The sequence below is a fragment of the Filicampus tigris genome, chromosome 11, assembly GCF_054856515.1.
Source record: "Filicampus tigris isolate MCC_2025a chromosome 11, RoL_Ftig_1.0, whole genome shotgun sequence".
Taxonomy (NCBI): domain Eukaryota; kingdom Metazoa; phylum Chordata; class Actinopteri; order Syngnathiformes; family Syngnathidae; genus Filicampus; species Filicampus tigris.
In genome coordinates this window covers 17,909,686-17,935,548 of record NC_141227.1, presented here as the reverse complement: position 1 = coordinate 17,935,548, position 25,863 = coordinate 17,909,686, and the positions used below count along the sequence as shown (strand labels likewise).

The 25,863-nt window shown below is 41.0% G+C and overlaps 1 protein-coding gene across 2 annotated transcripts; it reads right to left on the bottom strand.

Moving 5' to 3' along the window:
- Window positions 1–60: 60 nt before the first annotated feature.
- Window positions 61–22,779, bottom strand: b3gnt2b (UDP-GlcNAc:betaGal beta-1,3-N-acetylglucosaminyltransferase 2b). 2 transcript variants are annotated; one of them, XM_086045906.1, is made up of 3 exons: window positions 22,527–22,779; window positions 10,239–10,387; window positions 61–5,223 (listed from the first exon to the last, which is right to left on the bottom strand). In XM_086045906.1, the coding sequence occupies exon 3, from the start codon at window positions 5,206–5,208 to the stop codon at window positions 4,018–4,020; it is 1,191 nt and encodes a 396-aa protein (XP_085902032.1). In that variant the 5' UTR covers window positions 5,209–5,223; window positions 10,239–10,387; window positions 22,527–22,779; the 3' UTR covers window positions 61–4,017. The 2 variants fall into 2 exon arrangements, with proteins under 2 accessions (XP_085902032.1, XP_085902031.1); XM_086045905.1 differs by having other exon boundaries at window positions 22,549–22,779.
- Between the last annotated feature and the right edge of the window lie 3,084 nt (window positions 22,780–25,863).

Below are 25,863 nucleotides of genomic sequence, written 5' to 3'. Positions count from 1 at the left end.
TATGGTGAATCTAAATTCATTTAAAAAAATAATAAATAAAAAAACAAAGATGACGGAAGCTTCCAGCCGTATTCAGTTTATTGGTGTCGCAATAAAAACACACAGAACAACATACTGTATTTAAAAAAGAAAAAAAAAATACAACAAAACTAAATACACAATTACCGGACAAATGCAAATAATAAAAAGCTGTCACACTTACATTTCATCTTTGACACATCCAAACCACAAACATCAGGCTCAGATTTGGTCTGCGATAATTTTGGAACTAGAGGCGGGACAAAATACTGATATCGCTCCATATTGTATTGATTTCGGTGCAGTATTGATAAAGCAAATAGTCGTATCGCTACTGTGTCATTTGACTTTTGTTTCCCTCTAAAAAGACTTAGATTTTTTTTTGGCAAATATCACAATCACTGGTCGGTATCAAAATATCATATCGTATCCCACTTCTAGTTCGTATGAGTACAACCATTGCCGTGTGGCGAACAAATTAGCTCGTCGATACCCTGAGTGCAGCTTTCCTTTTAAAATAGTTCTGTACACGATTTGAAAAAAAATGAGATGTCGGGTGGAATTTCACCCTTAAGCTCTAATATGAAATTGAATTTATGCAAGTAGTGCACTGTCTGTACATCAAGTATCATACTGAATTTTAATTCCTTATTCTTCAACCTCATGCAACAAATTGCTAATACCAGTGTATTTACGTCATAAAACAAGATAAAAAAAAAAAGCAAGCCAAGAAACAGCAAGCATCTTAAAAAAAATTTAAAAAAAAATAAAAATAAAAATGACCGAGCAGCGATGACATAACGTAAACATTTCAAGTAATTGTGACGGGATACGATGTCATCTCTTAACGCACAAAAATAACCAAAACGGTGTCTTTGACTGTTATATTGTATAGAAAGCCAACAACTCTTTCTCTGATTGTCTTATGTGAGCGAGAAAATAAAGTGATGATGACAAAAACACGCTAACCGCTTATCTTTACAGCAGCTCCGATTGACCAACCTGACCAGCAGGAGTCGTCTTAATCGTGACCCACTTTTCACGCAGCTCATCGTCGGCTTTTTAAAATGTTAGATTTTTCATATTGGTAATACTGAAGTTGAGTCAAGCTAATCAACACCTAGCATCTCTGACAAGTCAGCGATAAGTCACTTGGCAGTTTTATCGGAAATCAGCGCAAATCGTGACATTTTGTATATCAAAACGAACCTTTCGATTCTGAAATTACATACCGATGTACATCCTAGCGCTTAAAAATAAAAACTGAAGTAGTGTATTAAAAGGTAGCACCGAGGTGAGGTGTGCGCCTGTAAATTCATGAATCACGCTAGCCCATATATTACAAATGGGAATGCATTAGCAATGTTGTGAGTTGATTTAAATCTCGGGATGGGTAGCATCAGACTTTTATCCAACATTACGTACATTGAGCATCTCCGATGAGTAAGCAATAAGTCACTTTTTTATTGGAACTCGGGCCAAATTGAACTGAAATAACAGTACCCACAAGGGTATATCAATTTATTTATTTTTTGAAGTAGTGCGAGCACCAACAACCAGTGGGCGTGTATAAGTTTATATAGATATATACTAGCGAGATACACCTTGTCAAGGTTAATAATTTACCGCTACGTACACGACACCTGGCGTATCCAGCAAGTAAGTGATAAGGTAATTATTTATTTCTTAAAAATCACCAAAATTCCGATATTAGGGTTGTCAGATCAATCCTTTCGATTCTGAAATAACTACCTACCAGAGTATTTTTGTTGATTTATTTTAAGGAGTGTGAGCACAGACAACAGAGGTGTACATGTATAAATTCACAATTTATGGTGGGGCATACCTGCACATATAAAATCAAAATGATTAGCACTTTTTTGCCCCCCACTTAAATCTGAAATCTGCCCAAATTCTGACATTATGTACATCAAACAGGTCCTTCTAATTCCCAAATAGCTATACATTAGCATACAGTTTGGAACTTAAAAAAATAAATTACTGTGACCGAGTACCGAAGGCCAAGGTGCGCATAAATAAATTGTCAATTTATGCGAATGCAGAGATTGAATAGGATTAGCATTAAGGATGTTTGGGAGGGCTAGCATTTCATTTTTACACAGAATTAAATTTATAACGTGAGTCAAAGGTCATTTGTACAATGAGTACTTCTGCGCTTGGCAAAAAAAGTGCCCATGTTTTACCAAATGAGCTTTTTGTACATGCCAGAATCGTGGAAAATTTGATTTTGACTTCCCATCCCCTCCGCCCCCCATTTACATTTGTTTACAGTGTTGCATACATGAAGTTAAGCAGCGATTTGTACAATGAAAATTAATTCTGCATTTCCTGAAAATAAACAAGCGTCATATAAACAAATGTCTTTGCATCGGAAACATGAAAACTCTAATTCCCGTTCGCAACTCACAAAAATTGCCATTACAGGCTTTTCAATGGATTGTGTCCTGGAAAAGATCGCTTTCCAATTTTTACCTTTTACTCCCTGCTTCGGGGCGGCCGTGGCTCAGGAGGTAGAAGAGCAGGTTGTTCAGTAACCTTGGGGTCGGCTGTTCGAATCCTGCCCTGTCTGAGTCATGTGTAGTTGTGTCGTTGGGCAAGACACTTAACCCACCTTGCCTCCAGCGCCACTCACACCGGTGTACGGCCGGGTGTGAATGTTTGGTGGTGGTCGGAGGAGCCGTAGGCGCACACTGACCCTAACCCTCGTTTAATCTCGGGGGCGGTTTTGCAAGATTTCCCGTCCGACATCCTTGCCATTTGACCCAGGCTTTAGGCAACTGTGTTATTACGCAAATGATTTTTTTCACTACCTTTCAAGGTCTGTGTGAAAGAGTACGGAATAGGAATACTGCAGATTTTCCAGCTTCCGAGGTAGTATCAGGGACAGGACGGCGACTGTGAGAAAAGGGACAGTGGAAAAGCCGAGACCGGGCTCTGACCAGTCATTGATGTCATTCAATTTGTAGGATGCTGCATCTCAGTGTGAAAGGTTTCTAAATCAATTTTGTCTCGGAAATGCCAATTTTGTTGAAACTGAACCATATGAAAGGCCAAGGAATGACCTGAGGATTTTCCAGCTTCTGAGGTAGCATCAGAGGCAGGGCAGCAGCTACTTGAAAGGGAACAGCGGTAAACACCTGACACTTCTCTAATCTAATGCAATTATCCGTTTGTGGTTTGAAATTATATACACTGCTGTGTTGATTGGCTGGACTCCATACGAAAGGCACAGGTCGATAAATTATTCAATCAATCTCCGATCCACAGATTTTCACAGAAATTATTTTCAAAAGGGGACACTGACAACACTGTGTTGTCTTCCTGTGCTTAACGTCTCACGTATATTCCTATATGATACAGCATTTTGGATGCCCCCCGGTGGAGAAGCAGACACAGTGTTAAAGCGCTGTAAATAGTTACAGCCTTATAAATATGTGCGCCAACGACGGGCACACTTTTGGTTCAAGCTCTCTGTACAGCAAAGCGAGAAGATAAAAAAAAAAAAAAAAAAAAAAAAAAAAATTACGCTGTCACTTTACAATAAGGCTACCCTCAAATCTTTTTTTTTTTTAACTAATAATGATTTGGTATAAGGCAGAGTCAGATGGTATGATTTAGATATGCCTGATGTGAGAAACTGAAAAAAGTACTTGATTTTTGGAAAGCACCAATCCTCAACCATGTTATTTATCTTAGAATTGTAATAAGGCCATGAGGGTATGGGTAACCCTATAAACTGTGCATTAAATGGTAAATAGCGTGCACTTCAATAGCTAATCAATCTACCATTTGTCGGGTACCCTTACTGTAAAATGGCCGCCAAAAATACTCTGGCACCCCCCAAATGGAGCAAACCGTCGCAGGCTGAAGTTCCAAGTGAGCATGATGACAAGCTGCCAACTTTTAAAAGTCATCCCCCCTCAAAATAATGGTCTAAACCTCCAGATGGGTGTGGCGTCGAGGGGGCTTAGGTGCCCTCTACTGGCAGTTGAGGTCGGGCTGGTCGAGCCAGGACCAGATCTGGATCATCTCCTGCGGTGTGCGCGGGTGGACTAGCATGAGGCCCTTGTAGGCACATGGGTTGGCGCGGTACTTCTCCTCGATGTTGAAGGTTCTGAAGCCCTTGTGCTTCTCGGGGGCCAGCCCCGCCTTCTTCAGGCACATGCCCGTGTAGACGTCATCGATGGGGTAGAGCGCCACCCGGCGGGAGGTAGCGTGCAGACGGGCGGCAACGCCGGCGGAGTACAGGTAGCCGCCGCCGCCGGCGTAGGGCGGGTACGAGCCGATGTACATGCTCTCCGGGATAAAGTACTTCACCTTCTTGTCCCGGTGCGGCCCCGCATTGGTGATGACGTCGCCCACAAAGAGGTCGGCGGCTTTGGGCGCAGACAGCCCGCCCAGGAAGCTCAGGATGGCGTAGGTGTTGACGAAGACGTCGTCGTCGCCCTTGAAGACAAAGTTGGCACCTGCGCAACGTGTCTGGATCCAGTCTAGAAAGAGGACCTCCTTGATGGTCAGGTTGAAGAAGGAGTCCCGGTAGTCCCACTGGATGATGTCCCGATGTTGGTCGCTCTCATAGCTCAGCATTGGCGACAGGTCCGGATGGTGGTCCACTGCCGTGGTCTGGCCCAGGAGGAAGACTGTTACCACGGTCCGGTTGGCGACCACGCCCGCCTTGCCCCAAGACTGGCGTATGGCCTGACGCCGGTCAAAATGCGGCGCCAGGGATTTGACAGCCAGCAGCAGGAAGGGGGGCTCCTGGCAGATGTCCGGCTGGTCTACCAGGACCGGGTAATAGCGACAGTGCATGTAGAGCAGAAAGTCCTTGAATCGCAACGGTAGAGAGTTGTAATCTTTCACCTGAGTGGTCACCCTAGTGTCCGATTGGCAGGAGTCGAAAGACACGCGGGTTTCGTTGAGCCAATCGGGCAAGTCGGCGGCGCTGTGATTGGCGAGGATGGGGTTGTTCCGGAAGTCCAGAACTTGCTGCTGACGGTTCCAGTAGCCCGAACTGGGCGTTATCTTGTTCCAGAAGGGCTTCGAGGGAACCCGCACCTTGTCCTGGAAGCCCTTGTCCCGCCCGCTGTGTCGGGAGATTAGGATGAAAATGAAGACGTTGACCATCATCACAGTCAACAGAACCTTCAGTCTCATCCGCATCAGCGCCATCACGCCGTCGCGCACCTGGACACACAAACGTTCACATTTTCACAACTGGAAAAAGACCCGAAAACACAAAATACATCCTTTGTATTTGTAGGCATGGCTTATTCTGAGACTTTTTTTGTGATTCCACTCATGATAGCCAGACCTACCAAATTTCAGGGCTAACTTCTGTGGCTGGATTTTCAAAATATTCCAGTAGGACACGTTTGTCTGAAGGAGCGCTGATCATTTCCAAAATTACCTTAAAGCGGAAGTCAACGCAAACATTTTTTTCAAGAATATGTTTTATGCAAGCCCACTAGTTGAAACAGGGCATTCTGATAAATATTGCGTTTGTGGAGTAAGTGTTAATCCACTCGTTTTTAGCCATCTCTGGGGGCGGCCATTTTGTCTTCTGTCGACTGAAAATGACATCACAACTGCTCGCAACGACCAATCACGGCTCAGATTCAGAGAACAGGTCAGCTGTGATTGGTCGTTGTAAGCAGTTGTGATGTCATTTTCAGTCGACAGAAGACAAAATGGCCACCCCCAGAGATGGCTAAAAACAAGTGCATTTTGCTACTTAATTTATATTCCACAAACGCAAAATTCATCAGAATGCTGTGGGCCTGCTGGGAACATATTCTTGAAAAAAATATACTTGGGTTGACTTCCGTTGTTTAATGTGGTCGACTCATCATAGACGTGGCTACTGAATTTTATGTTGCTGACAGAATCTTGGCACGGGGGCTGACTTTTCAAAAAAATTCTGTGAGGAAATTACTGAGCCAATTTTTGAGCGCTAATCTTACCACCCCTACTAGACAAACATTTTAACAAGGATAAACACAGCCAAACAGCTGCTAAATCGGTTCCATTTTCGAGTACACAAAAGTGCCGTAAAAAAAAAAAATTGGTTCCATTTTCGAGTACACAAAAGTGCCGTAAAAAAATAAAAATAAACCAAATGTCGCGTTGAGTCTTATTTCAGCTGAGCACAACATGGCTGCTTCGGCGTCTCAGTAATGGCCAACGGCCCAACTGATTGTGTTTGGTGTTTGTACAAAGTCTGAGCAAATTCCACCTCAAATCAATAAATAACCAGAAGATGTCATTGACGCGTTGATGCGTCGCAATGTCCTGTGTCGTGCTCGCGAATGAGTGCGTGTGCCCTGTCAAAATGGATGCGCACAAAGCCTGCGTGCTCTGGATGCAGGCCAAACCAAACACAGTAAAACAATTGAAGCACCTTTAAAGATTCACTCGCCATGGCGTTGGAAGGTTATTGGTTAACCAGCGCATGCTCTCCAGGAAATTGCCAATCAGAACAAATTAAGAGTCCAACTCCTGGCTGATGTTTAACGAACAAACAAGACCCTCTAACGTCGTCTTAAAAGTCAGCATTTTTTCTGGTAAAAGTGATCATTTTCCAGAACTCTCTCGCCTTGTTGGGCTCTGCATAAAAAAAGACGGGGAAGCGCTGGTGGTTGCCAAGTGTTTCCGAAGAGGACTGGGGGTGGGAGCGTTGTAAGATGGCGAGGCTGGCAAGGAAGGACGTGCTTTGGACAAAAAACAACATTGGGTATTGACATATGTTGTTCTATTTCCCACCACTTCACCACTAAGAGCGCTTCTTTGATTGTCCACATTCCAGCGTTTGTATTTGTACACGATAATGTAGGGTCAGCTGGAGCAATGGGGGGGGGGGATTGAGGAAACTCCACCTGATTGATCAAAGTGGATAGCAGGTCGCTTCCTCTCCAATGGACACGTAGCAGCAAGTTTGCACAAAATCCTTGTTTACCTTCCTTTCCCCGCCCTGTCCATTCACGTGTAAACACAGCAGAGCAAAAACTCAAAACGTCAGTCTCAAGCTGGAGTTTACGAGAGCAACTTTTAAATTACAACTCACACTCTACCAGGAAGCCATCTCCTCGGTTCACCCCGTGACTTGTTTCTCATTGCCACCTACACACTTAATGACTTAAATTCGGTTTCCACCTTTGTGCGAGACTACTTGCGGTCCTCTTCTCAACCTATACACCATTCGACATAAACAGTCGTCCGCTTTTTCCCCCTATACACTTGATGACTATACTTCCTGGTTTCTCTTTGTGACCTAAATGGCTTACATTCCTCGTTTCAACCTATTATGAACTACATGACGCACCTCCTTCATTTCCACCCCTCTCAACACACTACTTGCATTCCTCGTTTCATCCCACACGCGCCAAGACTTACTTTGCTTGTTCCCCCTATGCGCGGCAAATTACTTTCCCCGTTTCATAATATATCCGCCGTGATTTACATTCCTCATTTTACCCACTACGCCACATGCATTCCGATCCTCATTTCAATTGATACATAACATTACGCGCAGTCTTAAATTATGCACAAGACTTCCATTCTTCGCTCCCCTATACACTACCAATCTACCGGACATACAGTCCTCGTTTCAACATTTACACAACACAGCTAACCTTTCTCATTTCCCCTACACACTACACGGCTAGCATTCCTCATTTCCCCTTACACACTACTTGCATTCTTTGTTTTAAAGCGGAAGTCAACCCAAACGTTTTTTTTCCCCCCCCCCAATAATATGTTCCTAGCAGGCCCACCAGTTGAAACACGGCATTCTGATTCATTTTGCGTTTGTGGAATACAAGTTAAGCAGCAAAATGACATGGCAACTACTCACAACGACCAATCACGGCTCGGATTCAGAGAACAAGTCGGCCGCGAATAACATTTCCTGACGCTTATCCAATATCGCGTATCCTATGTAGGAACTTGTTACGCCTCAGTACTGCTCTGAAAAAAAATATGAATACAAATACATGTAATTCTTGACTAGCTGTATTAGTCTGTTAACATTTGGATCCCAAACCACCGGTTGCAAATGATTGTACTTGCACAACTTTAAGTTCCTCCCGAAACATTGGATGCAACATGCATTCCCTGTTTGACAACACACTAAAAGACTTCAATTCCTTTCTCCCTATATATGGCATGACTTTCATTCCTCATTTCCCTCTACAAACTAAGAAACGACTTGGGTTCTTCATTTCAAACCCTACACCACACGACTTGCGTTCCTCGTTTCGGCTGACTGGGGGCTAGATAGATTTTGAAACGCTTAGCTGGCATAGAGTATGCCCAGATTTGCTAAAACAAACAAGACATGCCTTTTTTCTTTACAGACTGGCTCCTCCTCCCTGCGGGATGATTACCTTCTGATTCCCAGCATACACACACACACACACACACACACACACACACACAAAACAAGATAGCTCCTAGGAATTGAGAGAACAAGGAGCTGGGAGGAGGGAGGTAGTCCGAAAACGACAGCCCAACAACATGTTGACAAGAGCGGGGCTTCCAACGCCTAATTAACCTCCAGCAGTGCCAAGCCAAACACACCTTACCTGACAAAAACAACAAAAAAGCTAATTCATTTCATATGTACTTGTTTTGTTTGTATTTGATCTGTATTCCTCTACTTATATGCACATAAACAATATAATAACATCACCAATATCCTAGGAAGGGATTGCGCAGGTGTGATCACAAAGCCCAGGAACGTTTTCAAAATCAGGCTCACCTCGTTATACATTTGCAGATAAAGACAAAATAACTTCACGCATTGCGGATATACAAACAAAAAAACATTTTAGGAAGAGACAAATTAAAATAAAAGGTATGCGTGTGTTACGGCGTACTTCATGGAAATGGAAGGGTGTGTATGAAGTGTATTTGGTTTGGCTTGTCAAAGTTGCCAGGCATGTTCTGAATTTAGATTTAAAACTTAACTAACTAACTAACTAAGTGATAATTGAATATATTTGTTGCATGGCCCCTGATACCTTATGGAAAATTGACAGAACCGTGTTTGTTTAAAAAAATAAATACAAAATAAATAAATATATAAAGGGTTTCCCGACAGATTTGTAAGGACAACAAAGCAGCAAAAATAATCCAGAGGTACACACAGAAGCATGTGGAACTGTTGAAGTGTGAAGTGTGAAGAAACCTCCTCCCCTCGCCTCGTCTACTCGCAACAGATCTGTAAGCTTCCTGTTTTGTGATACTTAGCAGAAGTTGTGAACAGAAATAAGAACAGAAGTGGTGGTAAAACCGTTGTGTTCGATGTCATGTGGGTTAGGTGGGATGTTTATTAATAGAGTATCAACTCATTCACTGTCGGACATTTTCAGACCCTCTTTTACTCTAACGTTTGAAAAAAATGTGAAAAAAAAATATAAATAAGTGCCTGGGATTGAATGGCTGGACTGTGAAAAGACAAATAAAATTTGTCAATGGCAATGAATGAGTTAATTAGTATTCTTATTACAGACATTTTGCTGCAATATCATATCGACCAACTCTAGTTGCGAGGCTGAAATCTTCTGAGGATTTGGACAATTTTAAATTAAACACAAGTCTCTAAACGATGAATCGATTTGTCAAAATAATCATTGATTAATTTGATCAATCGATCACTTGTCGATTCATTGTTGCACCTCTAATTTATACTGTACGCTGCACTACTTGCATTCAGTGTTTCCCACTCTACACTGCACAACATTTCGTTTCAACACTACGGAACAGTATTAACGTTCCTTGTTTCAACCTGCATACTTCACAATTTACGTTCCTCGTTGCCCAAATACACTACACAACCTAAATTCCTCATTTCAACCTACAGTATACACTCCATCCTTGTTTCAAACTATATACTACACAATTTACGTTCCTCACTTCCCCATTAACTACACTAAAGTTCCATGTTTCAATATATACACTCAACGACTTGCGTTTCTTGTGTATTCATTGAGTCGCTATCGTGCATTTATATATAGATACAATAAGGATTTTCATACACCCGTTTCCCTTCCTTTATTGTTTTAATGAATATGGTATTCCAACTTTAAAAAAGACCAGACCTGAAAGTACGCCACGTTTAAATACAATTTCACTGAATCATCTGTGTGCTAATGTGATTTCGTCATAAAGCTCGCTGTACACGATGCATTGTGTTGTCTTACCTATGCTGCCGAGCGGGCCCTCGTTTCGTTGCAACGTCGCTTCTCGGCTCGCTTACCCCATACTTATCTCCGCCCTGTGGGACCAGAGCAGCCAAGGGTTGGGGGGGGGGGCAGAAGGGGAAGCGGGCGGTTGCCAAGAGAGCTCGAACCTGGGATGGAAAAAAAAAAAAAAAAAAACACGACAGAGTCAACAGCAGCATGTGGGCCGGAAAAATAGACAGGGAGTAATAGAACTGGAAGGCTCAAATGACTTTCACCATCTTCCCCTTGATGTGATTACACTGATGATGATGGCTTCAACACAGCGCGCCCCCTTATTTCATCAAGTTCAACAGCACACACTCCCAATTTGAAGACTTTATACTTAGAATACAATAGGACCTTGTAATGACTGACTTTGCGGCTGAAAGTTGTTCAGTTCAATGCTAATGTTGAAGGAAGGCAGCATTCATCATCATTAAATAGTCATTTCATGATACAGCACTGCATTACTGCAACAATCATTAATAACTCATCACTTTACTTCATGATAAAACACATTACTGCAACTTTCCAAACTTTGCCGCTCATTCCTAGCCATTATGTTCACTTTAGCTGTGTGACGAAGGAATCAAGGACTGTGGTTTATTCCAAATCACTCCATTCACTTTCTACTGAAAAAGAAAGTGCCATAACAGCTACTTTAACTCTAAATAGGTCTGGGCGATTAATCAATGTTAATATGTCTCATGATAGACATGTGATCACTATTAATAAAAATATATTTGACAATGTTTGAAAAAAAATAATACCTTTTTTTTTTTTTTTAAAAAACAGAAAGAAAATACCGATTCAAGCTGCAAAGGCATCCTGCTGGATGCAGGCAGAGGCTAGCTACAGCATGGCGGTAGATTTGCCACAATTAAAAGTACTTAAGAGGACATTTTGAGCACAACAGAGTGCTTTGAGTGGACAAGAACCATTTTAGAGCCTCGTTCGCTCATCTGCTCAACTGAAGAAGAAGCTGGCGAGCTATCCATTTGCACGTTAATCGAAATTCAATTACAATTATTACACTCCACGATTACAAAATTGTCATAATCGTAAAAAAACGATTATTAATATGCATTTATATCCAACGCACTATGTTTGTTTACACAAGGAAATCATACTTGAATTTATACATTTTCACCTTTTTTTTTTTAGTATATAATAACTACATTTATACATTTTGTTTGGTCCCAAAGGAACTTACTTACATGTATTTTTATCTTTTGGGTTTTTTTTACGTTTCAACATTTTCTTGTTTTTTTTACCAAAAAATAAACGATCGTTTGAATAATCGTGATTTCAATTATTACCCAAATAATTGTGATGAATATTTTTTTCATAATTGAGCAGCCCTAGTGTACGTGCGCTGCGTGAAGGTGTGCCGAACTGGCAGAACAATCAAATGCTCTTCCACTAGATGACATAATCAACCTGTGTATCCACTTTACGTGAATCATTTTGCTAAGTGGTGTGCTGTGCGATTTTTTTATGCGATGGGAAATACGTGCCCTGGCCCAATAAAGGTTGGGAAACACTGTGATAGAGCATCTTGAATCGAGTATATCCTTTGTAAGAACAAATAACTTTTTCCTCAAGACTATTGAACATTGACATATGGAACAATAAATAAAATATCTTAGACGAATTCAAAAACGTCTAACAGGCTCAGGCTCTGTTTACAAAAATTGCCCTTAAGCAAATATTAAACATTTGGCACCTACTGTAAGTATAGAGAGTCACAAACACCGTACTTTCCTCCTCCACCCCTCGAAAGGCTGGTCGCACTTGTACAACCAGTCTCAGTCAAGAGCCCTGTAGAAGTAAAGGAGTGCTAGCTCCGGTCTTAGCCAGCTTTGACCCTAAGCCTTAGCACTGCACTAAATCCCCAATCAGGGAAGTAAAACAATAAAACGAGTGTTATTCCAACAATCAGCCCGCTTACAAGTAACATTTGACGTAAAATGTATGCACTCCAACAGAGTAACAGTTTGTAAACAATTTGTGAGATGCTAAACTTGCATTGTATGAACAGTGAATGAACAGTCAAGTAAACATCAACACTACTGCTTTGGGGTAGCATCTTTACATGATACGCAAATACACATTTACGGCACTGCTGGGGGAGCATGGATGGAAACTAGAATGTACACAATAGCAAAGTACATTCCTTGAAATATATTCCTCTACTAGACATATTTACAGGTATTTTTTCTCTGGAGAGTTGCATTTGATTTTTCACCCGTTCAATACTTTTTCTTACTTTAAAAAAAAAAAATGCAATTTTCGATAGACTGACATGAAATACTTGATACATTTTTCAGCCGGATCACCCAGGCCTAATGTCATCTTATTCAAGTTAGTTTGGCAATACTGTAACTTGGTTGACTTTTAGGCCTATTCCAAGTCATTCTGCTCATTTCTACTGCACAACCCATCGCGTCACGTTGCAACACTGCATTACTGCAACTTTTCTGATTTTTGCAGCTAGTTCCGAGACTTTATTTACAACACTACGTTACTGGCATTTTCTTATTCAATGTCATTCTGTTTGTTTGGGTTTTTTTTTTTTTTTTTTTTTTTTTTTTTTTCTTTCAAGGAAGGGTGTGGTCATCATTATTATGATTATTCAATGGTGAACTATTTGCTGATGCGGTCTTCTCGACCGTAGGAAGCTTATACCACTTGGAATTCATCTCTCTCAAATCCAATCCAATCCCAGTGATTGGAAATAAGGTTGCTGATTAACCAGGGTGTTAGCGGAGAACCAATACAAGAACTGTCATACACTCCGACCACACATTTTCAAACTAAAATGTTTTAGGCGGAGGTAACAGTACAGGCAAAGTGTTTAAAACTATTTTGTGACGAAACACTGCAGCCAAATTAGTGACTGATGTAAAAAGACAAGATTGATACTCGATTTTTTTTTTTTGGGGGGGGGGGGGGGGGGGCTACACTAATTGTTCACCACTTATGAAGAAATACTGGAGGAGTCGCTTCGGGATGAGGCCTTGATTATAACATAATAATAGAATGATATGACAATTTATGTCAACTTAAACTGAAATTTAAAGTAAAATGAAAATGTATGAACAATAGAATTTATGAACCAAGATGAATATAGTTAACATTTTTTAAACTTTCCTCCTCAAACTTTTGTACTTTTTCAACCACGTTTCCAGCACGCCCGCGACCCTCGTGAGGATAAGCGGTTCAGATAATGGATGGATGATGTTTTCATTTCTTCCTAGCACTTTTACAGATACTTGATTTTGTCCATGTTCTATTTGAGAAAAATATTTAAAATGTGTATTTTAAGATAAATATTTTATATTATATAATATTTTTGTATGTTTCATGTAATTTTTTATCTGCTCTATTAGTGTAGTTCTGGTCTAATATAACCCCCTCCCCTAACCGATATTTAAAAAAAAAAAAAATTGTTCAGTGTCGACACAACATTGTGGAGCGACCACACTTCAGTCAGACCGAACTAACATCTGCTGCGTGCTCCTTGCGGGTGCTTTCATTTTCGTATTTGCGCGTTTGCTTGCCCCATTAAATAAATAAATAAACAACTAAGTGGCGTCTGAAAAACTGCGACGTTGGGGCAATTGTACGTCAAGTTACCACCACGCGGTAGTTTTGACAGCGGTCTCACACACTCCCAAGAATGTCAACGCTGAAGCAAGCTGTGCCACATACATGCCTTTTGTGTCAATTTACAACACGCAGACACACAACTAAGCAATTAACTGGTCTTCAGTGGGATCAAAGGCGCCTAAGAGGATGCTCTGGCCTGAATGTGAGGCCCAGTAGCGTCATAAATAGACAAGTGGCGCTGGAGCACCAAATATCTACAGCCCATGGCACTATTCACACGTTTGATGTCACGCACACAAAACACAAATACACGCTCACACTCAGGTGGGCTTGACAGGTGCTGTCTGCTTCTGCTTTTAGCCAACCAATTGAATTAGCTTTCACAAAACCAAAGAAACTTAAAGAACAACAACCAAACACGGGTCTTGTGGTTATTTACACGTGCAATATGTGTTTTTGTGTAATGCTTGTGTATTTTTGCCCCTCCTAATTAGTTTTGTAGCTTTTGTGTTATACAGTAGGGCTGGTCAATTCATCGAAATTCAATTACAATTACGATTATTACGCTCCACGATTACAAAATTTGGCATAATCGTAAAAAACGATTGTTAAAATTTGTTTCGATCCAACACGTCAAGCAATGTTTGTTTACACAAGGAAATCATACTTGAATTTATACATTTGCACCTTTTTTTTTTGTTTAATTACAATAATTAAACCTGCAAATTTTGTTTGGTCCAAAAGGAACTTATTTACATTAATTTGTCTTTATATTTTTTACGTTTAAACATTTTCTTGTTTTGTACCAAAAAAATAAATGATCGTTTGAATAATCGTGATTTCAATACCACCAAAATAATCGTGATTGATATTTTTTTTTTCATAATCGAGCAGCCCTATTATACAGTACATTTTAGTCAAATATTTGTCTAGTTCAAATACTTTTTTAAAACCACTGTAATCAAATTGAAGTAGTTTCCTTCCGTAAAAATGACCGCTAGGGCTACATGATTTTATTTTATTTTATTTTATTTTATTTTAAGAGACCAGCGACAATCTGCTTCTCTTACTCAGAGTGTCTCCAATATAACTGAAGCGTAGTTTATGGGCCGAGGTGATCTTTGCCACCCGGCAAAGTACTTGTACTCTGTCCTCTGTGATGTATTGCCACTTGGCGTGAATTTTAATGTAGCGGATCATCCAATAGAACCATCAATCCTCAGGCACTCGGCTAAAGCCGGTGCCAGAATGTTTCGTCAGCTGCCGACACGTCTGCCCGGCGCGCTTTTAAATAGAACGGAATTTCTCATTATCAACAAATACTTGTCGGCGTGACTCCATTTGGCCGAGGTCATTTCTATGTATGGTGCGAAGCGCCGGCTGGAATCCGAACAAGAAGATGCGCCTGCACACACACTCTTGGGCAACACGTCGCACAAACATTCACAGTTTGACGCTGAAACACTACTAACGCACATCACCGAGCGTATCCCATAGTTGCGTTGATATCCCATCTTTGCTGAGTCGCTGTTATCTGTGAGGGAATTAAAAAATATATATTTTTCATCATTATTATACTTATGTGGTTTAGTTTTCATTGTATGTGTTTGTATTTTTTCCTAATACTTGTTTAATATGTGCATGTTTTTTCCTCTTATTTCTGTATTTTTCCATTTAATTTGTTTATGATTGAATTTTTAATTGAATATTTGTTGTTTTCTAATATTTCTTGGGGGGAGGGTTCTTCACTTTTTTCCAATATTTTGTTTTTCCTGCATGACCGTTGCATTGATGTCTTTATGTCCCCACCAGTATTTTTCCCAGTATTTGTGTATTCCGAGTAATTCGGCATTTTCTATCTATTTTTTTCCTAATACTTTTGTGGGTTTTTTTGTTTTGGGTGAAATATTTTTGTTGTTTCATTGTTTTGTTTGTTTTATTTGTGTATTCTTTATTACTTTTTTAATGTGTGTGTTTTTGTATTATATCTTAGGGTTTTGCACCCAATATTTTTTAGTCTTATATTTGAATATTTTTACATATACTTTAGCTCTTCAGTCCCCACCATTTTTTTCCCCACAATATTTTTTTACTTCTGTATTTTTAAATTTTCTAATATTTGGGGAATTTGGGTCAAATATTTTTAAAATCTTTGGTCTAATTCCCCGTTATACATTGTTTTATTTGTTCTATATTTCAGTATTTTTTGTCATGTTGCCAAATATTTCACCTTTTTAGTCTAATATTGTGGGTATTTTTCTCAAATTCCTTTTAAATCTTTTATCTACCGGTAATTTGTTTTTTTCCCTTTTAATACATGACTTTTTTTTTTTTTTATTCCCCCCCCCCCATTTTTTTTTTCATTCTCCAAAATATGGACTGTAATATTATCATAGCATTTCACGTCTACGAGATTGAACGAGTGACTCCTGGGGAACCAGTCTGATGGGTTCCTGTGCAAATAGTTCAATATCCGGCCCCCACCAACTTCTTATAAACTCGGGAGGAGCTAAACAAGTCACATCCTCAGGGAACGGCAACAGGAAGGAAGCGAGAACATTGCTGCAGGAGTCTTTAATAGATTTACATTTCAAGTGGAAATGGCAGATGAGATCAATCTAGTTTTATCTGCGGGTCTATGAGGAGTTGACAGGAAGCGCTACCAGGATATGGACACTTGTCCACTTTGTCAATTTGCTGGGCGGGACTCTATTTTTATCATGTGTACTCGCGTGTTTAGTGTGTGCCTTGGTGAGGGGGCTGGGCGGTGCATGGCCAAAAATACACCCCACTACTTCATTGTTTCTCAAATACGGCAAAGTCTCTACAGAGTGACATGTTTCAGTTAGTTTGGAAGTCTGAAGAACATCCAAAGTGATGCCCGTGCCTGATGAACTGCCATAAAGAGATACGTTTAGAACAAGTAGCTGGGTAGTGTTGTGAAGGAGGTGTGGTGTGTGGCATGCTGTAAAACATCTACAAAAGGCTCCTTTAAACTGCTTTGTTTTCACGTTTTGCGGTGGACGGGGGGTGGGTGCGCCAACTCTGTTCGGATGTTGAAAGGATGTATGGCTTAAAATGCCTGAGAAAGCCTCCTATAAACTACTTTTTGTTTTACCTTATACAATTACTGATGACTATTTTCACCACTTGGACACAATGACTTCCGCATATAAATTATTTATGTACAGTTTGCCACTTTACATTCACGTAGACAGCATTTATTATTTGTGTACGGTTGCCACTTACACCGCCACTCCCATTGCTTGAAGTGGTACACAGATGATTAGATGCTCATGTTTAATGTTCATATTCTTGTGTGCGACTAATGTCCGCTTTGATTCTGTAAAAATGAAATTTCCCTCTCGCAGGACTAATAAAAGACTTAATACATACTTGTGTGAAAGCTGGTTGTTTTAGTCAAATGTATGGGAAAATACCAAATTAAAAAAATGTCCATCAGGTTCAAACTCAGCCTATTTATTTCCATTTATTCAGTCTCTCTCGAATGCAGCGCAAGGTCCACTTCCAAAGTCTCCATCTGGTGCCGTTTGGATTTTGAGCGTCATCCACTGTCAATACCTTGAGCTAAATGCAGACCACAGGAGTCATATCCTGTTTTCCAAGAAACAGAAGGCTGACTGTGGGCTTTCCTTGCCATTCGTGCACCCCCCCCCCCCCCCATGAAAAAAAATCGAATCCATCCTGAGGAAAGTTTCAATCCATCTCGTGGAACTAATTCCATTTGATCCTAATGACAAATCCCTCATTAAGTTAAGTTACAACCGGCGTTTTCCTGACGCACAACCTGAGGGCGGGCCTGCCTGAGCTACTGTGTCGCCCAACATGAAAACATAGTGTACACAAATCTATTTGCATTTCAACTCAGGGACAAAAGACAAGTAGGGCAGCCAATTGAGGGCGCCTTTCTTTTTATTGCATTAGAGAATTGGGACGCACTTAGTTTGTGTTCAACGCTGCCAGGAGCCCTGTTATGTCAGCAGAAGTGCAGCTAATGCACAGTCAGAACGGCATTACCTGCCTGTTGTTTGCCACGTTCAGGGGGGGATAATATGACAATGCCGGAAGTAATTGTTATATTACAAAAGTTTGATCACAAACTCACGACGTAAGGCGCAAGTTTGTTTATGTTGAACGAGGGCTGCTCGATTATGAAGAAAATATGAATCGCGATTATTTTGGTAATAATTATTGAATTGGTAATAATTGAAATCACTATTATTCAAACAATCAACAGAAAAAGTTTCAATGTAAAAAAAAATTAAAGACAAATAAATGTCTTTGAAACGCTATAATTATGCGAGTTCCTTTTGGACCAAACAAAATGTATATAATTAGATATAAAATTTTAAAAAAGGAGCAAACGTATGAATTCAAGTATTATTTCCTTGTGTAAACAAACAGTGTGTTGGATATGAATGTATTTTAATAATTGTTTATTTTATTTTATTTTCGATTATGCCAATTTTTCTAAACGTGTAGTAATTGTGATTGAATTTCGAGTAATTGCACAGCCCTATGTTGAACTCTTGGATGACTTGCGGAAAACACAAAGAAAACACAAAACAGACATTTACCCTCTACGGTGACATTTTTCTTCATTTTCAGTTAAGAATGGCCATGAAAAGTTTGTGAAAGTCTACTAGAAATGTCTTAATTTTCTCTTTTTGGGGACTCCATTTCTGTCAGGGGGTTCACTGGGTGTATGGTGTAAAATAAATGAATAAATAAATAAATCAATTTAAACTCAAAAAAGGATATTTCAGCTGTCCAATTTCGAGCAGTCGATGAGGTTTTATTACAAATTTATGATGTAGTGTGAAACACATAGGCCACTTAAACGGAAAACATAACTATAGCAATGTCAAACATCCATTTGGTTGCCCGTTTTAAAATCTGCGTTTGAAAAAAAAAACAAACCCTCAATCCAATCATTAGGCCCTAGCGAGCATCAATTACTCGCAGATTTTCGGATTGTAGGGGTTCATTGTATTATGTAAAGAGCGCAAGTTTTGGTGACATCAGGAATAGTTTATGGTACAGTCGCGATGGGACGTGACTATAATTATCAGCACCCCATGAGAGTCTCCATCCCAGTGACCTTAAAATCTAAGCGAGGCTACCCAAGATAATCAACATCAGACAAACAATGAAGATGACATAACACAAGATCTATTGAAACCGGAGTGACGCAGCCTGCTGAAGATTATTTATTACTAGCTGTTGTTCGTCTGCGCCTTCCTGGAAACGGGCCTAATTCGGAGTGTCTGGAGTCATGCCGATGAATACTTTATGAGGCCACATGCATTAGGTGAGCGCGGGGGGGGGGGGGAATTGTCCTTTGCGCTATTAAAGAAGATGGACGTGTATGTAATGAGCAGCACGTCCTTGAGCGGGTAAGCATGATGACCGATGTAATACGGTGGTGCCTTGAGATACAAGTTGAATTTGTTCGGTGACAGCGCTGGTAACTCGTATTAAATATTCTTTTCCGGTTGAAATGAATAAAAGTGCCGTTACTTTGTTCTGGCCTCCCAAAAAAAAAAAAGCCAACAAAAAGTAAATGCGAATCATAATTTAATGCTTCAATTCAAGTAAGTGTGCTGCTCCTTCCGGTGTGCCCATCTTGTCCACCAATGTACAGTATAAACGTGTAGAGGTCCACCGCAACTCGGTGACTCGGTATGAGATGCAAGTCATTATCGTTCTTTGCAGAGGATAAAGAATATATGCCTGTGCCTTTTATGTTGTCTGTCTACGTGTTTGCGTTCAAACATCCAATGCGTCAATCGATGCTAATCTGTTTTCTAGACAGCCGCTTTACAGCCGTATGAGACGTGGCGATCGATGTAAACATCACATGATTTATCAAGATGGAGTTCATTCGTCTGTTTAGCACAGTAGTTGGGATTGTTTTAACACTTTAATCAAAGCGACAGCTTGATAAAAACAAGCAGTTTAAGACAAAGTTCTATCGCAGATTAGCTCTGGTAGGACCCTGCCACTTTCAAGTGCGTAAATGACGGTGTCACTCTACATTCGGATTTTGCCTTTTTATTCCGACTGAGGTGTTTATATGGAGCATTTTCATTCCGTTTGCTCATTCAGCTTCATTCCTATCATAATACAAGGCTCCATGTAAACCCGGCTCCTGTTGCACCTCTACATTCATCAACCGGAATCCTAATGTTTACCGCCACCAACAATTATATTCATCAAGTGCGTTTTTCCAATGGGCAGACGTGGAAATGCGTCTCGCCCAGCTTGCCTGTGAAATTCAGGTTTCATGTCTGAAATGAGTAAGAGATTCCTGTAGATGGTGGCACAGCATCACTTTAGATTTGAAATAAGCACAGGTTTTGAGTTGAAGTTAAAGATGGGGGGGCGCGCCAACTGTGTCAAGATGTTGAAGGCGATGCATGGCTTAAAAAGTCTACCATAAAGCTGTTCATTTGACTTTTGAGGGTGATCACAGGGGAGAGGTTGCGTAGCGACGTTGAAGAGGGTGCAAGGCTGGTGGCGGCTTGGCTTTTTCCGCATTCCCTCTCCAAATGAGGCATTGCTGACTAGTGTGAGTGTGGCGGTTCATGTGATAAAAGACGTTATGGTGTAGTCATATGAGCCAATAGACTGCAGCAGGAAGGCTAAAAATAGCCACCAGTCATCACAAACAACAGACATGAAGTGTGTCAGTCCACACGAAATGATTTCAGCACATGTTGCATCTCTCACTGTACAACATTACACATCCGTAGCATATGCACCGTCTTTGTGCCAATGCTACAGAGGAACAATGCAGAAAAATCAAGTTCAAGTTTGGACTGAAATGGGTCAGTTATATCAGTCATTTATCGTAAAACGTGACGATACATCGCAGAATCGATTTTACCCCATCCAGTTGTGTCACAACAGATGTATTCAGAGATAACAATACGACTGGCTATCACGATAACTATATTTTATCAGAGCTGGTTGTCTTGATAATGTATCATCACTACACTGATATTTTGTTGCAACATCAGTGTATCGTTAAGAAATAACTGCATCCAGATATTGCCGCTAACTACTGAGCACAGGCGCCATAAAATACAGTGTCAGCGTAGTAGCTTTTTAAGCAATCTTAATTAGCAATTAGCAATTGAGCATTTCACGACGACGTTGTGTTGTCGACGTTGGTAGCAAAAGAGTGTTTAACACTCGACTGGTGTTAAACACCCCAACAGTGTTGTTTCCGTCAACGATGACTGTGACGAAATTATTTCGTTAACGGCCCTGTTTTTGTTAAACGTGGGTCTTTGGTGGCTAAAATATGACGTGACATACATGAGTTTTCGTTGACGAGACGAGACTGGACGAAATTGTTAGCGTATGGTCTGTCAGACGTTCAAAATACATGACCGGAATCATTCAGATTTTAGAATGTCGGTGCTAAGTTTTGATTCCTTAGCCATGTGGAGGAAGCACGAACGCGTGCGCACGGCGTAAAACACCTCCGGCCCCCGAAGCTGCGTCGCAAGTCGGAATTTTAGCTCATACGAATTATTGGTGGAAATATTTAACATTTACTTGTTTGCCAGTCGGTGAAGCAATTCCTCGAGTAGCAGACAAAATTAAAAGGTCAAAGAGGTGTGTGGAGAAACAATACTGTTTTACTCTAATTTGAAAGTGTTTTTTGACCAGATTTACTATAGGCGATATCACTCACTATCCATCCATCCATCCATCTACCCATTATCCAATCTGCTTAACCTCACGAGGGTCGCGGGCGTGCTGGAGGCTATCCCAGCTGTCTTCGGGCAACAGGTGGGGTACACCCTGAACTGGTTGCCAGACAATTACAGGGCTCACAGACAAACAACTCAGAATCACACCTAGGGACAATTTTGAGCCTTCTATAAACCTACCATACATGTTTTGGGAATGTGGGAGGAAACTGGAGTAACCGGTGAAAACTCACGCAGGCACAGGTAGAACATGCAAACTCCACACAGGAAGGCCGGTTCGAACTTCCGCGGCACCCATCATTAGATTTCCAAATTCTTGTTGGGTTGTGCGGAGATTGAAGTTGTGATTCCATCCAGACTTCGCATTTTGACAGTTATTTTTGCAACGCTTGTCGTGTTGCTATATTGATATTTTCTCCGGTTGCATTGCCAATGTATATCATCAGGATATTGATGCTTAGTTCAGTTGTATTGATAAATGTCAAAAGAAGTATAGTCACGTTAAACTAAAAAGGTTTTGCCATTTTTCCACTTTAGTTAAAACTGTATAAAATTTATGTGTTATCGGCCTGTGATCAACAGCTGTCTTCAGGTGAAAGTGAGAAGTGAGAGTGGTTTTGTTATGTATCGACAGAAGTACTGTTAGGATATGAAAACATTATCCATTAGGTTACGCCGTTTCCCCCGTGACTCCATCGAGTCGTTGTGGAGTTTTTTTAACCGGGACATTTATTGACAAGTCTTCCAGCTGACTTTTTCTTTTTTTAATAAACAAGTTTGACATAAAAAAAAAATCCCTTTTCAACGCTTTCCGCTGCTTCTACTTTCTCCTTGTCGCTTCGCCGGCCATTTGCTTCGAACCAAAGTGCGTAAAAGGAAATGTAGTTGACGGTGTGAGACAGTTAGTTACCTTGCCCAGTCGGTTAGCTTACCCTCTCGTGGGCGCCGCCTCACGCTGCTACTTTCCACCGGTGCCCGACACAAACTCCTCGGCGTCGGGGGCTTCCACACTCACTCACTCACTCGCTCCGGGTTCCTTGTCAGAAACCCACCCCTAAAAAACGCACAATAAAAACGCGGGGGGGGGGGAAAACCGTGAAAGCTGAATATGTCCGCGGCGGTGTGACGACGACGCAGACGACTGTTGCTTTCTTGTTTCTTCAAACCTTCTGACTCTATCGCAGCTCCGCGGATTTCAGGTCTGTGACGAATAGGCGTGGCCAGGGGGCGGAGCCCGGAAAATAGAAATGGAAATACCATAAATCCGTTTCTGTGGCGAGTCTTCTCAGAGATGGGCTGTACTGTTGCGGATATCTGTAATTCAGTTTTGCCTAGTCAAAAAGAAAATTTCAGATATCCGTAACTATATTCTACCCATCCACAATTAGCATTTGAGGTATCTGAAACACAGTGACTTGCGGTGAGGTTCATGACTGGTGAGGCACTGACTTGGATATAAAACTGTGAAGCCAAAATAAAAGAGTCTGTATTTCAGTTTAAAATGTGATATTAACTGAAACATTTGCTTTCAAAGGTTTTATTTATGCTTCCATCAATTCAACACTGTTCAACCATGTGATAGCAAGAACAACAAAGAATGTTTAATATAAGGTTAGGTTAATTTTTTTAAAATAATAATAATAATGATAATAATAACAATAAACAAATCATTTAAAAATAACATGTTGTAAAAGCTCCAATTTAAAAAATTATCCACACCTGGCAACATAACTGCATCGCTGATGTTTCAAACAAACCAATTCCTCTTAAAATTGGTAAAGAATTTGACGATTTAAACGCAACAACCTCAATACAAGTGAATGGAAGAAATCGCCGGGGACTCCTAGTTCAAGATGGCAGCTAGGTCTGCACTTTCTCAAATACTGTACCGTAGACTTCAATGGCATCTACGGGAAGGACCGGCCTATAGTTGATACCATTTTTCCCCCCCGGCTATGGATAAAACATGCATATTGGCAGAGCTGGGCATTGCACCTATGTCACTAACCGGTCTGTCTATCCGCCTATGTTGAAAGACAAGAAACTAAGCACAGCCGGAAGCCCATTTTTTCCATCGATGTAATCGTCCATTTTCACGGTGAGGCTTCAATGGCTGGAACGAGACTTCTGTTTCCCGTTGGCCGCGGCAGGGGCTTTTTGACAGCTCCTGGGTCCTAAGAGACGCACGCATTTTGTGCGCGGTGAGGCTTCCATGCCATGGTGAGGCTTCCATGTCATGGTGAGTCTTTCATTTCAAATATCGCTCATGCTAGTGGAAGTTGCTCAAAGTTGCTGGACGGAAACGCTAACGGAAGCCCATTTAAAATGATAGGTGGACTGTCCTATAGTCAATTACTATTTGGTCTGACCGAGGCGGATTCACAGACGGCGGAAGGGTACAAGGGTACCCGGCTGCAGGCTGACGGCGATAAACGGACCGAGAAATTTGAGTAAAATGCCCAGCTATGCATATTGGCAATACAAAGACAAACAAGCAATGTTTCTCATGTGAGGGCACGCGACAACTGCTTGCGTTGGTATGAGTGTGATCGCGTGAGGAACAAAAGACGGTATGAGTCATTGAGAGACGCTCTTCCCTTTTCGCCTGTGTATTTGAGCAGGAAATACGCAAATTCAGCTGTTCTAGTATTTCTTTTAGCAATTCTGTTTTGCTCTTCACACACAGGGGACGGGACCGGGGGGTTATTCGCTGAAAAGTAGTCGTCGACGGGCTGTCGTGCACCGAAATATGGCCGACAATGGGGTGCGGCCGTCACGCACTGCAACGTAATCGGCCGTTATGGCAAGGACTGTCCCGGAAATACACCTGCCGTTCGGAAAAATTCACCTAATTTCCCCAAATTCCCAATTGCCGCCCCTGCCCTCCACTCACACGATGCTGTAGGAAAAAGTCATTTGTCCAAGACAAAATGACGTTGCATTAATCTCTATTTACAATGACGTTACAGATATTGTGGATGAAAAGTCCACAATTCAAATTGTTACAAAAATTATTTAAAAAAAAAAAATCATTTCAAATTGTTACGACTCATCAGAAAGATATTGACAATGTTAATTCCATGTCGTCAAGCTTCCCTTAAATGCAAAGAAGGCTTGCTATACGTTTTAGCCGCCACCCGTCACCGTGCACACGTCATGCATCACTCTACGCTTGAGTTCACACCTGAGGCTTTATTTACACAACAACCCCACAGACTATTATGACAACATCTGAATGCAGTACTAAAATGCTAGCTAGGTAGCCAGGTAAGTAGGTACTGTAGGCAGGTTGGTAGGCCAGTGGATGGTAGGCATTTTTATAGGAAAGCAGCCTGCTATGTAGGTAGGCATGTAGTTGAGTAGACAATTCTGTAAGTAGTTTGATAGTGTGGTTGGAAGTTACAGTACAGTACGTCGTTTGGTGGGAGTGCAGTGTGGTAGTTTGGTGGTAGGTATCATGGTATCGAAGTATATATATAGGTAGTTTGGTTGTTTGGTATGTAGACATGTTGGAGTTGGGTATGTAGGTAGATGTGTAGGATGTTTGGTCGGTTTGTTTAGTACGTACGTACAGTAATTAGTTATATACTGTATTTAGGTAGCTCGGGAGGTAGTGTTAGTATGCTGGATAGGTAGGTAGATAAATACAGTGTGTAAGAATGTAGTTGTTACATATGTCTTGTCGATAGTGTGCTAGGCCTTGGTCCAATGTTAATAAGCTGCAGCTAAAGCCTAGCGCCGTCTTAAAACGTCTCAACTGTTCATTGAGCATGCATGAAGGTATCTTGGCAGGTAGTTTTGCTGGGTATGAGAGCACTTCCACTTCGACAATGATGGTTCCATGTCTTTGTACCTTTCACTGGCCTCCATTACTAATATTAAAGTCAAGCTGATTGAATCAAGTTTGTTAATATTCAAGAAGCACAAATCCAAGTTTCATTGTCTGAAAGCCTTTTAGTCTCCCAAGCCAGAATATTGCGCAGCCACAGACATCAACCACGAAACTGCAGGAAAATTGGAGCATTCAAGTTTACAACCAAACTCCAGTAGCCTACTCGTTTTCAAGAGGAGATTGAGGGCCGCTGTGGAAAAGTGTAGACTGTGGTGGTTAATACTGCAAATGTTGCACTTTGTCATTTCTGGCTGTGTATCCTCAATGTTACAATGACACAATGATTCTTAATTCGAGAATGAAATATGTGGCAATAAAAAAACTCTACAGTAAAATGGAGACTGCGGAGTCTTAA